Source organism: Suncus etruscus, chromosome 8 (genome assembly GCF_024139225.1).
Source record: "Suncus etruscus isolate mSunEtr1 chromosome 8, mSunEtr1.pri.cur, whole genome shotgun sequence".
NCBI classification, from domain to species: domain Eukaryota; kingdom Metazoa; phylum Chordata; class Mammalia; order Eulipotyphla; family Soricidae; genus Suncus; species Suncus etruscus.
The window spans coordinates 26,772,205-26,786,070 of NC_064855.1; the positions used below are offsets into that span (position 1 = coordinate 26,772,205).

General features: G+C 44.3%; 1 protein-coding gene across 1 annotated transcript in view; it reads right to left on the bottom strand.

Annotated features, from left to right (window-relative positions):
• ETS1 (ETS proto-oncogene 1, transcription factor) overlaps nt 1-13,866 on the bottom strand; it is a 131,363-nt gene that overhangs the window by 105,616 nt on the left and 11,881 nt on the right. Inside the window, exon 2 of the mRNA XM_049778244.1 lies at nt 10,060-10,142. Within this exon, the coding sequence (XP_049634201.1) occupies nt 10,060-10,128 (69 nt within the window). The 5' untranslated portion in view covers nt 10,129-10,142. The remainder of the gene's footprint in view (nt 1-10,059; nt 10,143-13,866) is intronic.

The window sequence follows — 13,866 nt, forward strand, 5'->3', positions numbered from 1 at the left end:
GGACTTTCCTGGAGGAAGCTGTTTAAGTTTGAATGAGTTTTAGTCTAAAACATTTGATGAAAGAAGAAAATACATCCATGGGGCCGGAAAGATAGCACAGCGGTAAGGCATTTGCCTTGCATGCAGCAGACCCAGGATGGACCCGGTTTGATTTCCTGATATTCTATAATTCTAGCCAGGAGTGATTTCTGAGCACAGAGCTAGGAAGTAACCCCAAACATCGTTGTGTGTGGTCCCAAACCAATCAATTAATAAATAGATTAATAAACTGCTAAAGAAAAAAGAGAGAAAATACACCTCAAAGTAGAGTGTAGCAAATCCAAATTAGGAGAAATAAGTATGGCAGGGAGGTGCTGCAGGAAGATAAAGACTGTGAAGACTGTTGCTTGGTGCAATAAGCATGAGAAACATGTGGCTGGATCCTAAGGATGCATGGAAGTGGGAGGATAATAAGTAAGAATTAAACTTTAAGGGATATTCATTTCATAGTTTTTGTTTTTCTTGACTCACACCCAACAACACTCAGTGATTACTCCTGACTCTGCACTTACGCATTACTTCTGGCAGTGCTCTGGAGACCAGATGTGTGCTGGGGATTGAGCCTGGGTCAGCTACATGCAAGGCTGTACTATCTGTCCAGCCCCAATGATGCTCCTCATAGCCTCAGAATGCCAGGGCTATAGGACAGAAGATAGGAATAGGACTGTGGGTATAAAGGTGGAGAAATGAAAAATGTAAAGTTAAAGAAGAATAAAGCTGGGTTTATTGTTGAGAGAGGATATAGAGTGGAAGTCTATGCTTTAAAACTCCTGTGATGGTGAGAATGTTACATGTAAACCTTCACTTTGAAAACTTCACTTTGGCAGTGTTCTTGATAGCAGTGTTCTCAATAGCATGGGAGAATATAGAAGTATAGTTATATTTTGAATTATAAAAGATCCGCTTAAAAGTTTTGTTAGGTACCCAGGAAAATGGTATACAAAGGGCTAGAGAGAGAGAGTGTGGGCACTATAGCGTTAGTCTTGCCTGTATCTGATCCCAGTTCCATTCCTGGCACCACAGAGGTCTCCCAAGCACCATCAATAATCATTCCAGAGCACAAAGCCAGGAGTGAGCCCTGAGCACCACTGGGTATGGTCTCCAACATAAATAAAAGAACATGATTTATTTTAAAAGGGCTTACAAATGTGCCTATAGTTAGAAAGGAAACAGCAAGGGCCGGTGAGGTGTTTTCACGGATCAACTTCAGAATACAAGATTTTATTCTTAGCACAGGACTATAATCATAGAAGAACCCAAAATATTTTAATATGCTGATGCTTAATATACTGTATTTAATTTTACTACAGTAGGTCCCTTCATATATTTGGGACCCCATCAGGCATTTTTCAGGCACTTTTGGTGCTTGAAGGCTCCTTCCAGCAGTGCCCAGGAAATTAACCCTGGTGCTTCCAATGCAAAGCTTGTGTTCTCTCTTACCCTTTGGATTCATCTCCCCAGCCCCAGAATGGTTAAATATTTTTGGGGGGGCCACACCCATTGGACACTCAGGGGTTACTCCTGGCTATGCACTCAGAAATTGCTCCTGGCTTGGGGAACCGTATGGGATGCAGGGAGATCGAACCGTGGTCCGTCCTAGGCTAGCGCTTGCAAGGCAGGCGCCATACCTCTAGCACCACTGCTCTGGCCCTTGAATGGTTAAATATTTTTAAATTCAGTGAGATCAGGTTAATGCTGGACATATAGGAATAGTGGCTTGCCCCGCAAGGGACCCACAAGGTTCTGAAATTCTCCTGCATAGTCATGGGTTTTAGGATAAGGACAGACAAGAAGCCAGGATTCTGAGCTGTCCTGCCTCTCTGAGTGGGCTGCAGTGGATCTGCGTGAACCCTTTTTAAGTGTCAACTTCTAGTGGAGCTGGGCCCCATGAAGCTCAAGCTCCTTTCTAGCCTCCTTTCTGCTGAGTCCTCCAGATCTCTTCTGATCACTGTAAGGGTCCCTTATGTGTGAGAAAACCTTCCTATGAGCTGCCTTACTCTCCCCTCCATTCTCCATTGAACAATGGACTGGAATCTGGACTTTGCATGTGGGAGCCTGTTGTGTATGTAAATATTTTGGGGGATTACTATGTTACTCACCCTAAACTGATTGGTGATTGTGCCCTACCCTAGGGTGTGACCGGGCATTCTGCCCCCCGCCCAGGGTCTGATCCCTGGCACCAAATGGTCCCCAAGAACTCTGAGAAAGACTCTGAAGCTCTGAGCCAGAAGCAGTCTTGGTAGCATTGAGTGTGCCCCCAAACTAAAATAAGGTAAAATAAAATCCCCCCCATTCTCTGCAGACAAATGATGCTCTGGAGATCCCTGCCTCTATACAGCCCTGACGACCACACAGTGTGGCCCATGTGGACAAGGTCTTCCCATATAGGCTACAGCAGCTTCCCTATGGAGTGATCACCTCCCTGACTCTCAAAGATGTGACTGCAGACAGTGCTTTGTAGTGCTCCAGGGAGAAGCCAGAGAAAAGGCAGTCCCCCGACACGTGCCTTGGCTCAGCACATCTGTACAGGGCGTGGGGTCACGGGCACAACCACCAGGAAAGGCAGGAACAGACCAAATAGGAAACTCTCAAAGGGCAGCTAATTTTAGAGTCAAGGCCAGGAAATTCTTCTTAAAACAATAAGAGTGATGGGCCTGGGTCCCGGGGAAAGGGCAGTCAAACATGCTGCAGGCTTCTGAAAGAAAAGCCTGCAGCCAGGGAATGGGGGGCAGGAGTGACATCTACCTGTCTCTAATACCTGCACTCAAATTTCTAAGCGAAAGGCCGAGGTCGCCTCAAGATGTCTGAGGATGACATCCCAAGTTGGCGGTGATGGGCACCCATTCATGTCAGACTTGAGAACAACAGTCCTGAGGCTATGCCAGGTTGGAAGGCCCTGGGGACCCCACATCACAGTTCTAGCACTTAGACTTGAAGCTAGTTTAGGGGTCTCAGGGGCACATGTAGTATTACTCAGCTTCTCCTTAGGGTCTGATGCCCTCAGACTGGTGACTTCGAGTTCTGGAAATTTTGAAAGGCAGCTTCAGAAATGCCTGAGTAATGGTGGCAGCCTGGACGACCATCAGTTTACACTGGTGCTCAGAGTTTCTCTGACACCAGTGAAGGTAGGATCATCATGGTGCAAGTCCATGACCAGAAAAGAGGGTTCAAAGGGCTGGAGAGCAATGCTTTGTATGGGTTGAGGGAGGCCCTACTTCAATCCCGAAAATCCTATGAATCATAGGTGACTACCACTGGGAGTGGTCCCCTAATACCATTAGGTGTTGTTCCCAAACTAAGATAAAAATTAATAAATGGGGTCAGGAAGGTGGCGCTAGAGGTAAGGTGCCTGCCTGTCTGCCTTGCAAGCGCTAGCATAGAAACAGCGGTTCGATCCCCCGGCATCCCATATGGTCCCCCCAAGCCAGGGGTGATTTCTGAGCACATAGCCAGGAATAACCCCTGAGCGTCAAACGGGTATGGCCCAAAAACCAAAAAAAAAATTAATAAATAAAAATTGTTTCTGCAGATGCGTGAGTGATTGTTGCAGCCTTATAGATGAGCAAGTGTGCTGGCTCAGTTGGAGTTGCAGAGCCTTATCCTCAACACCATCAAGAGATGCTCAGATGTGACCAGGTATCTAAAAATGACTAAGGGCTATTGAAAGGCTGGCAGGTGCTCTGGGTCAACTCTATAACTCAGGTTATCCATGCCCCTTTCTCAGATACTTTTTGTTTGATAAGAGATGGATCATGGATTGTGGTGACTTCTGTTCTTTTTTTTTTTTTTTTTTTTTTTTTTTGGTTTTTTGGGCCACACCCATTTGATGCTCAGGGGCTACTCCTGGCTAAGCACTTAGGAATTGCCCCTGGCTTGGGAGGACCATATGGGACAGGACGCTGGGGGATTGAACCGTGGTCCTTCCTTGGCTAGCGCTTGCAAGGCAGACACCTTACCTCTAGCGCCACTTCGCCAGCCCCGTGACTTCTGTTCTACTGCAGTGGGGAACATTTTTTCCTGCCAAGGGACATTGGGCATTTTTAAGGTCATTTATGGGCCATACTATAGACAGACCAGTAGCAAGAAGCATCCGTACCTTTTCCATCATGCACAGGACCATACCAACAGAATTACACAGTGCACCAGCCAGACATTCCCCACCCCTACTTCAACAGGGGTGAACCAAGTATCTTAGCAAATTATCACTTTAGAATATACTGGGGAAAAGGTCATTGCAGGGCCAGGGAGATAGAGCAGGGGTGAGAGGTTTGCCTTGTATGCAATCAGTTCTGAATCTTAGGTACCATATCATGCCCCAAGCCCACTAGGAGTAATTCCTGAGTGGAGACAGGCATTAACCCCTATCCCAGCCAAGCATGACCCCAAAGAAACAAACAAAATGTCTTTGCTCATTGCCCCTTTACTTCCCATATTTCTAACTACTGAGAATTATAACTAGAAATTTTCCTAAACGTCATGCTTTAGCCACATCTCTCCAAAGATAAAGTATCTAGGAAAAGAATTTCTTTTCCAGATTTCTTTAACATTGTGTGTGTGTGTGTGTGTGTGTGTGTGTGTGTGTGTGTGTGTGTGTGTGTGTGTAAAGGAGAGAGAGAGAGATAAAGAGAAAGACAGAGATAGAAACTGAGAAAAAGAGTGTTTGAGCTCATGCTCATGAATACTAGTGTGTTTGGGGTAGGGAGTTCCCACTTCTCTGCTCCCACTCACTACCTTCTCCAGATTCTAAGAAGAAAGGGTCTGCCCTGCCCTGAACCTCTCAGGATTGGCTTACGCCCTTTCCCAGCCTAGGGGACAGCACATGTGCCTGAACTCAGCTGAGACTGGGATCCAGATCAGGCCCCTGTGTTGAAGTGGAAGCAGTGTGGACAGCTTGGTTAGACAGACTGACCTCCCAAGAAGGGCCAATTAAACTGCAATTACACCAGATAAGAGAACCTGGTCTGTTTACACAATGGGACTGCAAACCACCAGGCCATTACAAGAGGACTTTGATCTGTGGCAAAGGAAGGAGTTATTTCCAGCCAGGCCCTGATGAAGCAAAGGGTTTCTCCACAATGTCGCCACCCCCTCGCAACCCTACCAGCATGCGACACCCTATATGGACAGCAAATGGGGCTCTGTATCTCCCTCCACAAAACAATCAAACACAAGCCAATAGTCTGGAGAAAACTGGGGAAGAGGGACACAGGAGATCTTATGGGGGCGAGGACACATGCCTTGCAAGTTTCCGGCCACCATTCTATCCCTGGCACCTCATGGTCCCCTAAGCACTGTAGAGGGAGAGAATGGTTCTTCCTTAGCAGCACAGTGTCCTGGGAACTTTGCACTGAAAGCTAGCTCAGCTGGCCAGAACTCTGAAGGTATCTCTGGTGCCCAGTAACATAACATGGGAAGTATTATGCTCCCAAACTGAGAAAAGATAGTGAGGAGAGGTCAGAGAGCCCCGAGGCCACCTTTGGGCAGTTATAGAAAAACACCTTGCCAAGACATCCCAGTGGCCTGTTTCATCAAATAGGGACATTGAGGCTCAGTGAGTAGCAGGACTGGGTGTAAGACTTTGGGTTAAGGGGAAGCACATGTGGGTTAACCCCAGTCTATGGGACCCCAGATAGGGTCTCTTCCTATGAAGAACTGCCCAGCCTAGCCTGTGCCCTATCTAAAGCACAGAATGCCAGAGGTCTTCCTTATGACCAGTTAGAATATCAGAAGCAGGAAACAGTTATGTGTTAATGCCTCAACTGGATAAAAAAAATGACAGGCCTAGCAGAGGTTTTACTCAGACCTGTGAGCACAGTCCAGCCAGCCTCAAAGGTTTCTGGGACAAGGCTGTGTCTGAAGGCAGCACTCTGAGTTCAGTTCTGCAGTACTCTGTGTGAGGACCAGAGCCTATTGCTAGAATTTTCCATCTCCACCCCAACATTCCCAAGGGCCACAGGAAAAGATGGAGGACCAGTCCTGGCATGGTCTCTGTTTTCTGTCATTCTCAAAGCAATGTGGGAGGGTGTACATAAGTAGGATCCCAGTCACACAACTCTGAAGACTTTCCTACATGCATTTGCTGGCCCAAATAGAAGCCCTCTGGGTTTGGAATCCCATGCTTTAGGAAATTCAGTCACCCTGGTATATAAGAAGCCTGGTCAAAATGAGCTGAAGAATAACACATTTGCAGTGCAGTTCTCCATTTACAACTTGAAGAAACCCCCTCTACCCTGCACTTTTCAGAAATGGCTGGCACATTCTGGAATATTCCTTTATTCTCTTGGGTGTCATTGTTTTCTGTGTGGTCTGCTATATATTCTGATATAGTGCTGACTCGATCCTACCTCTTATCTACTACACACACACACACACACACACACACACACACACACACACACACACACACACACGGGTGAGCAATTGAAAGCCCTCCCTCCCTAAGCTTCACATGGCTGAAGGGGCCTTCATAACCAGGACCTCCTCATTCTCTCCAGAGGCAGCCCAGTACGGTGACCTGTTTGGTCCAAAGCAAGTACAGCTCTTCCTCCCAATTCCCACCATCCTCCTCCATCTCAGCTCTATGAAGCAAGAAGGGCTGGGCTGGGCTGCCAGGGATTTCCAGGGCCCACAGGGGGCTTCTAAGGTAGCATAACAGGAAGGAGCGTTTCCGCCCCTGGATGAAAGGGCAGCTGACACAGGCCATATAAGTACTTGACCACCCCTCCCACACACACAATGGCCAGATGATTTCCAAGGCCTTGCTCTACCAGCCTGGAGTTGTGACCTCACTCTATTTCCATATTCTCCTGAGGGCTGGTCTGAGACTGGGGAAGAGGGAACTAATTTGGTCAACCTGGACCTTGGCAGACGACAGAGCCCTAGACAGCCTGCCTAATGTCCGATGGCTCATAGTCAGTGAGGAGCCATTGCTAAGGCTAACTTGTTTCTAGTACATGAATGAGTGGGCAGATAGTTGCCAAACTCAGGAGCAGTTAGTTGATGGCGGAGGCTAAATTGTGCTCTTCACTGCATTGAGGTACCCTTGCCCCAGTGCCCCTTCACGTCTCATTACCAAGACGTTTTAAGTCAGAGACATGCCATCCAGCCCTCCAGCAGGATTGGTGAAAGTGCCAAATCTGTGCATAATGGATATTTGGAGGAGCCTGTTCCTTTGTTGGGGTCTAGGCTAGCTTTACTTGCTAGTGGTGTTTCTAGACAGAGGGGACCCACTCAAACTGGGGAGCTTGGGGAGCCTGGGTTTTCAAACTTCTTGTCAGGGAGAGAGTTTGTGCAGGGAGGGTGAGTGTAAGCTGTGGGCTAGATCCTCTGCAGTCTTAGTCTACTTCAACCCAGTCTTAAGTTTCGTTCTCTATAGGAGCTGGTTTCTAGGACTTGAGTTTGTATTAATAGTAAAACTTCTCTTCCTTCCTTCTTTCCTTCCCTCTGTCCTTCTTTCCTTCCCTCCCTTGTTCCTTCCTTTTTCCTTTCATTCTCTACCTTCCTTCCTTCCTTCCTTCCTTCCTTCCTTCCTTCCTTCCTTCCTTCCTTCCTTCCTTCCTTCCTTTCTCTTTGTTTTTCTCTCCTCTCCCTTCCCTCTCTTTCTTCTCTATCTCTAAAAGAAAACTTATATTAAGATAAAGGACTTTGCAGCTTGTTCTGTGGTTCAGAAGGGTTGCCTAATCAGCCCCAGAAATGGTGAAATGGGGGCCCAGAGACAACTATGAAGAAAAGGGCTGGAACATCATTTAGCAATTCCCGTATGCCCTCTTCTGCTTTCACCAAACAGTTCTGATAGCCTCCACAAGGGTTCCAAATGCTGATGGTCCTTCTCAGATATGGCTGTCAGGGATGGAGAGTAAATAGAGTCTTTGTTTTGAAACCAGAAGGAAACATTCCAAATGCATTAAAAATGTTCAGTGTATTCAACATTTTGGGAGAGGGTTCTATAGATGACAGAATGTACATAGAGTACTTTGGCCTTTTGGTGTTTTTAGTCTCGTATACAATTTCCAAATCTAGGGTCACTTAATACTATTCCCACAGCTTGTACATTTAAAGTATATTTTAATTTTAGTACAAAAATAAAATACTCAAGTTTCATGACATATTTTTTTTTTTGGTTTTTGGGTCACACCTGGCAGTGCTCAGGGGTTAGTCCTAGCTCCATGCTCAGAAATCGCTCCTGGCAGGCTCGGGGGGACCATATGGGATGCCGGGATTTGAACCAATGATCTTCTGCATGAAAGGCAAATGCCTTACCTACATGCTATCTCTCTGGCCCCGACATTACTTTTTTTTTTTTTAATATATATCACTAATCTCATTGAATTTTATTGTAATCTTGGTAAAGAGAATCAATAGAAGCTGACTTAAAAGAAATTTCGCAGCTACACCCAGCAGTATTAGGGTGTAGGGGATACTCCTAGTGAATGCTTAGAAAATTATGTGGTGGTGGCACAAATTCTCACATATGCTCTTTAGCCCTTTGGCTATCTATTTCTTGGCTGACTATTTGGGCTATCTCCCTGATCCCAAAGGTTGGCTTTTAATCAACTTTTTTTCAAGTCAATTACACACTTGGCTATAAAATCACAATGTCGTTTATTTAAATGAACCCATAGCATATCATCCTTGAGAAAAGTTTGGAGTCATTGTGTGAAGACGCTAACAACTATGTGAGAAGCAGAAGGAGTTTTCCTGAGTCACTTTTTCTGTTCATTGTATGAACCTCACTTAAAAATAATTACTATCCAGCACAAATAAGTTATCCCTTCTCAGACTTCTGTGTGTTTAACCAGATTCCTAACCAAAAATGTGATCTAAACTTCTCCCGATTCTATTTGTTCAACATTGCAAATGGTGCTCATATAAAAACACATTTTAAACAGAACACCAATAAACAGAGGTGTATTGGTAATCCCTGAACAAAGGATAACTTTTGAGCAATATTTTTTCAATGTTACTGAGAAGAATTTTTAAGCAATTCTGATAGGTGACTAAAGTGAGAAATCATAGTGCAGTGAGCATTAAGGCTATCCATATGTAAAATCCCTGGGCAGGACAAAGACCAGAGACAGAAATAGGTGCCTTTTTAAAGGCCCATAGACATTCTGGCACAATCTAATCATAAATTCTTCATGAACATATACAAAATTTAGAGTGGTTACTCAAAAGCATGCCTACTAATATTAAAGCTTCATTAACACTGGGATAAGGATCGATAACAGATAAGATCTCTCTCATGGTCTATTTAAAGTCTTTTGTGGGGAGGGACATACAAGGCAGTGCTGAGAGGATCATATGTGATGCTGATGATGGAACTTGAGTCAGAAATGTGCAAGAGAAGTGCCTTAACATCTATTCTGTCTCTTCTGTCACTCCAGCCTAAAGCACAAGTGTACAAGGAATTTACTGAAACATGACTCACAAAGTTGGAGCAAACAACTTTGTTCTCAGCAAGAGAGAGGAACAAGAACTTTGTTGAGTCCTATGGCAAATTCCTTTTTCTGGTTTTATCCTAGGATATAAGCGACTTTCCTCTATACTTATTATTTTCATGTCCAGGTTTAAATTCTGTGATTAGCAAGCTTGTGTTCATTACCATTTATGTATGGAAACAAAATTAAATGAAAATATGTAATTTGAGTAGGTCAAAGATACATATTAGTATAAAAGAAAGTGGTACCGAAATACTTAGTGCCCTAGTATCCTACTCTTTAGTACTTCCATATCTAGTCCTTAGTACCATTGTACCTATTCAGTCTAAGATACCTCCAGATGTAAAAATTTGAAATAAACCAAGTGGTAAAATTTATCAGGCCCTATTGTCCTTCATTTTTATACCTGAACCCTAAAAAACACACACTCTGAGATCTTTCTTGGCGAATCTGACCATTTCACTTGATCAAACAATTAGCTTGATAAAACCTAACATCAAAGAGCTTCATCTTTCCATCTTTGAATTGGGCCCCATCGGGAGATATCAAGGGAGAGAAAGATAAGGGAAGGGACCCCACTTACCACTACTGTGGGATGTGCCACTTGATAAGGTGCAGGGCCATGGATGGCAGGATCTGCAAAATAGCTCATGGTGCTTGCAGAACCTGCATGGGAGAAGGGAAAGTAATCACTGACCTGCCAAAAGCACTTGTGGATGCATTAGAAACCAGGGGTGGGGTGTACTCAGGGCTGGGGCTTGTCTCTCTAGGAACCAATGGGTTCATTGCTTTGTGTCAGAGAAAGAGAAAGCCAGAACGACAAAAAGACCCCCAGGTAACCCCCAGAAGCCTTTGATTCAGGAAGCATGACCTGACAACTTCATCTTCAAGCTGCTAACCATAAGAAGCAGCTTTGACCTTGCTTAGAGTAGGAGATTGGGTCTATGGTGCCATTTTTTAAGAAGTCTCCAACTGTATATTATACTATTGCCACCTCCACCAGAATAAATTGATTAATAAAGAAAAAATTGGCCTGGGGAGGTGATTCAATGGGCTTTGAATGGGAGCAACCCAGCTTCCATCCTTGGCAATGCATGGTTCCCTGAGCACCCCAGGAGCAACCACCAAATATAGAGCCACGAGGAGTCCCTGAGCACCACCCAGAGGAAAAATGAGGAAAGGACAGATGAAGTTCTGCAGGACCACTTAGCCAGGCTTCCATGGCACAGAAAGGAGAGAGGAAGACTGAAGACCAGTCATTCATTGAGAGATCAGGCCAAGGGCTACTCATTGGCTGAGGAACAGTATCCATCAAATCCAGACTCTGCAGCCCAGAATGCCGAGGAAAGTAGTTGATGGAGGGTTTTCCAAGTGAGTCATTGTATACCACTTCTCCAACAAACATCCCTATTGATCATAGTGCTTTGTTAAGTGCCTTCGTTCATATATTTTCATGAGTTCAATATGCCATAACAATTTTCCAAGTGGGTCATACAGTGCCAGTGGAAGTGGTCTCAGAAGCAATTAAAGGTAGGAGTGATGTTTTTCTGCAAAGAGCATTGTAGGTAAAATAAATTTTGGTAATCTCTGCTCCCATGAGAAGATGTCTTTCTTGGAATGATACAGATTAAATTGTTATAGAATAGTATAGCACTTACGTTTTGCCATTCTCTCAGTTGACCTGGGTTAGATCCCAAGCACCATATATGGTCTTCTGAGCATAGAGCCAGGAATATGACATGAACACCACCAACTGTGCCCCCACAGAGAAAGAAATAAAAGCTCAAAAGAAAGAAAGCTAAAAAAAAAAGGAGAAAAGAGAAAGGAGAGAGAAAGAAAGAAAGAAATAAGAAAGAAAGAAAGAAAGAAAGAAAGAAAGAAAGAAAGAAAGAAAGAAAGAAAGAAAGAAAGAAAGAAAGAAAGAAAGAAAGAAAGAAAGAAAGAGAAAGAAAAGAAAGAAAGGAAGGAGGAAAGTAGAGAAGGAATGAGAAAAGAGGGAAGGAAAATAAAAAGAATGAAAGAAAGAGAAAGAAAGAAAAAGAAAGAAAGAAAGAAAGAAAGAAAGAAAGAAAGAAAGAAAGAAAGAGAAAGAAAGAGAAGAAAGAAAGGAAGGAGGAAAGTAGAGAAGGAATGAGAAAAGAGGGAAGGAAAATAAAAAGAATGAAAGAAAGAGAAAGAAAGAAAGAAAGAAAGAAAGAAAGAAAGAAAGAAAGAAAGAAAGAAAGAAAGAAAGAAAGAAAGAAAGGAAAGAAAGAAAGAAAGAAAGAAAGAAAGGAAGGAAGGAAGGAAGGAAGGAAGGAAGGAAGGAAGGAAGGAAGAAGAAAAAGGAAAGAAAAAAGAAATAGGCAATTTTTCAGCTTTAAATTAACTGCTTTTCAGTTTATGTTTGTCCTTTGCTTTTATTCCTACAAAACGTAAGTTGCTGATTCCTTTGAAGAAACACTGAGAGAGGTCTATAATTCTTAGATTCCATTTACCATTTCAGGTACCAATTTGGATTCCACATCAGAGCCAGTAAACACGTCTTCTTTCAGATAAATGCCCTCGAGTCCCATTATAGTTGCACAATATTGGGACACACCAGCATCACCCAGAACAACTCACATCTTTGAGCTGAGAGCAGCAAGGGTTGTGACTGAACACACAAATGCACCTAGACTGCAGGTTGCATCCCTCTAAAACTTCCCCCTTCTGCCATGTCTTTTCTCCCCCAGGGGTTTGCTACTAAAGAACTATTAAATTTCTGACCTAAAACTTTAAAAAAGTGATGCCAGAGGGCAACTTCTCATCCTGTAGCCCTTCAGGAAGTAGAACTTCAGTGAAAGAAAACTGGTGCAAAGTTAGGGGGCAGGAGAAGACCAGGGAACTCGAGTCCAGGGCCTGGCAAACCCCTAAAGTCCAAACTCAGCTGAGATTCTCCAGGCGTGAGCTTCTTTCTGGAACTCCGCACTGAACAGTGAATGTCAAACAGGATATGGGCCTGGGATGGAGAATGAATTTGTCCTGCACATTCAGCATGTTCATTTCCCACCAAAGCTTTCCTCTCTTGTCATTTTGAAATCACTATTAAAGTCCTAATAAATCAGTGTCCACCCACCCCTCCCATTGTTCATTGGTAGCACAAGGGCATACCATGGTATTCAATTCACAAGGAAGAAGAATAGTTTTCCTTCAGGGTACTGCTAGTCATCCCCCCCCAGGATTCTGCATGTACCCTGAGAGCTTTGAGGACTGTGTAGGTTTGTGCAGGAGAGGGACAGGAAGATGCTGTCTTTGTCTCCCACAAAATTTCTGAGCTTCCCAGTGTCATCACAGTTCAAGACCCCTCAGATCCACACACCCACCAAAGGTCACCTTGGCGAAAAACAGGTTGTGTTCACTTAGGCAGCAATTTGGGGATGCCTACTGGTCACCTGGGGCTGTTCTGAGCACTGCAGAAAGCCCAGATCCCTTGCATGAAACTCAGTTAATCAAATTCTACCTGAAATTCCCACAACCATTATCACCATCTACCTAATGGGCAGGCTCTGCTCTTTCCAATGATGTGGAGAGAAATTAGAAACTTCTGGAAATCAGGAAGTTTGCAGGGTATAAGGTATGTCCACAGGATCCTAGGAACCAGCCGTAGACTATGGAAGCAGCCAAGAAGGTCTTTCTCCTTCTGAAGCATGATGTAACTTGGTGTAGGAGAAAGGACTTTGGGAATTGTCATCCTCCCGTCCTGCTCTAAGGCAAGGAGAATAACATATGCTGCCAAATCCTCCTCCTGGTCAAGATCCTGGTCACAAGGTGCAAAGGGACCACTGGAAATCAGGTTTGCCTCTCCCACTGCCAGTTGGGGAGAGAACCTGCAGGCCCAGAAACTGAACTCTGGGCTGGGAGGCTTTAGGACTCTAGGCAGACACTTCCCTTGGGGGGTGGAGCCTTTCTTTCAGGGAGGAAGCTGGAAAGAGGGAGTTGCTGGGTCTCTCAACTCAGGAAATAGTTGAGGGACAGAAATGAATTGCTGCCTTATTCTTTTTTTGGAGAACTAACTAACTAAATAAATAACAACAACAAAATCAAGCCCGCTTCTCACTTATGGATTAGAACACAGAACAGCTACTGTGTACATCAGTCCTTTGAGCTACAGCAAAACAAGAAGAAAGTTGGGGTGACTCGTTATGTCCTTGACTTATTCTCTAAGAAAGTTCCTCTCCAATGACAGTAAGCTGCTTTTTCTTCCTGAACTACAGAACCACTGGGTGATTTTTCAGATCAAGCTACCAGCCTAGAAAGGGCCAGATGTCCAGAAGAGCTCACTTATGTTTTTCTCTCACTCTTTCAATTTTGGATTGTGCTGTGGATACAACCCAGGGTATCATGCATTCAAAGAAAAGGGTCTACTCTT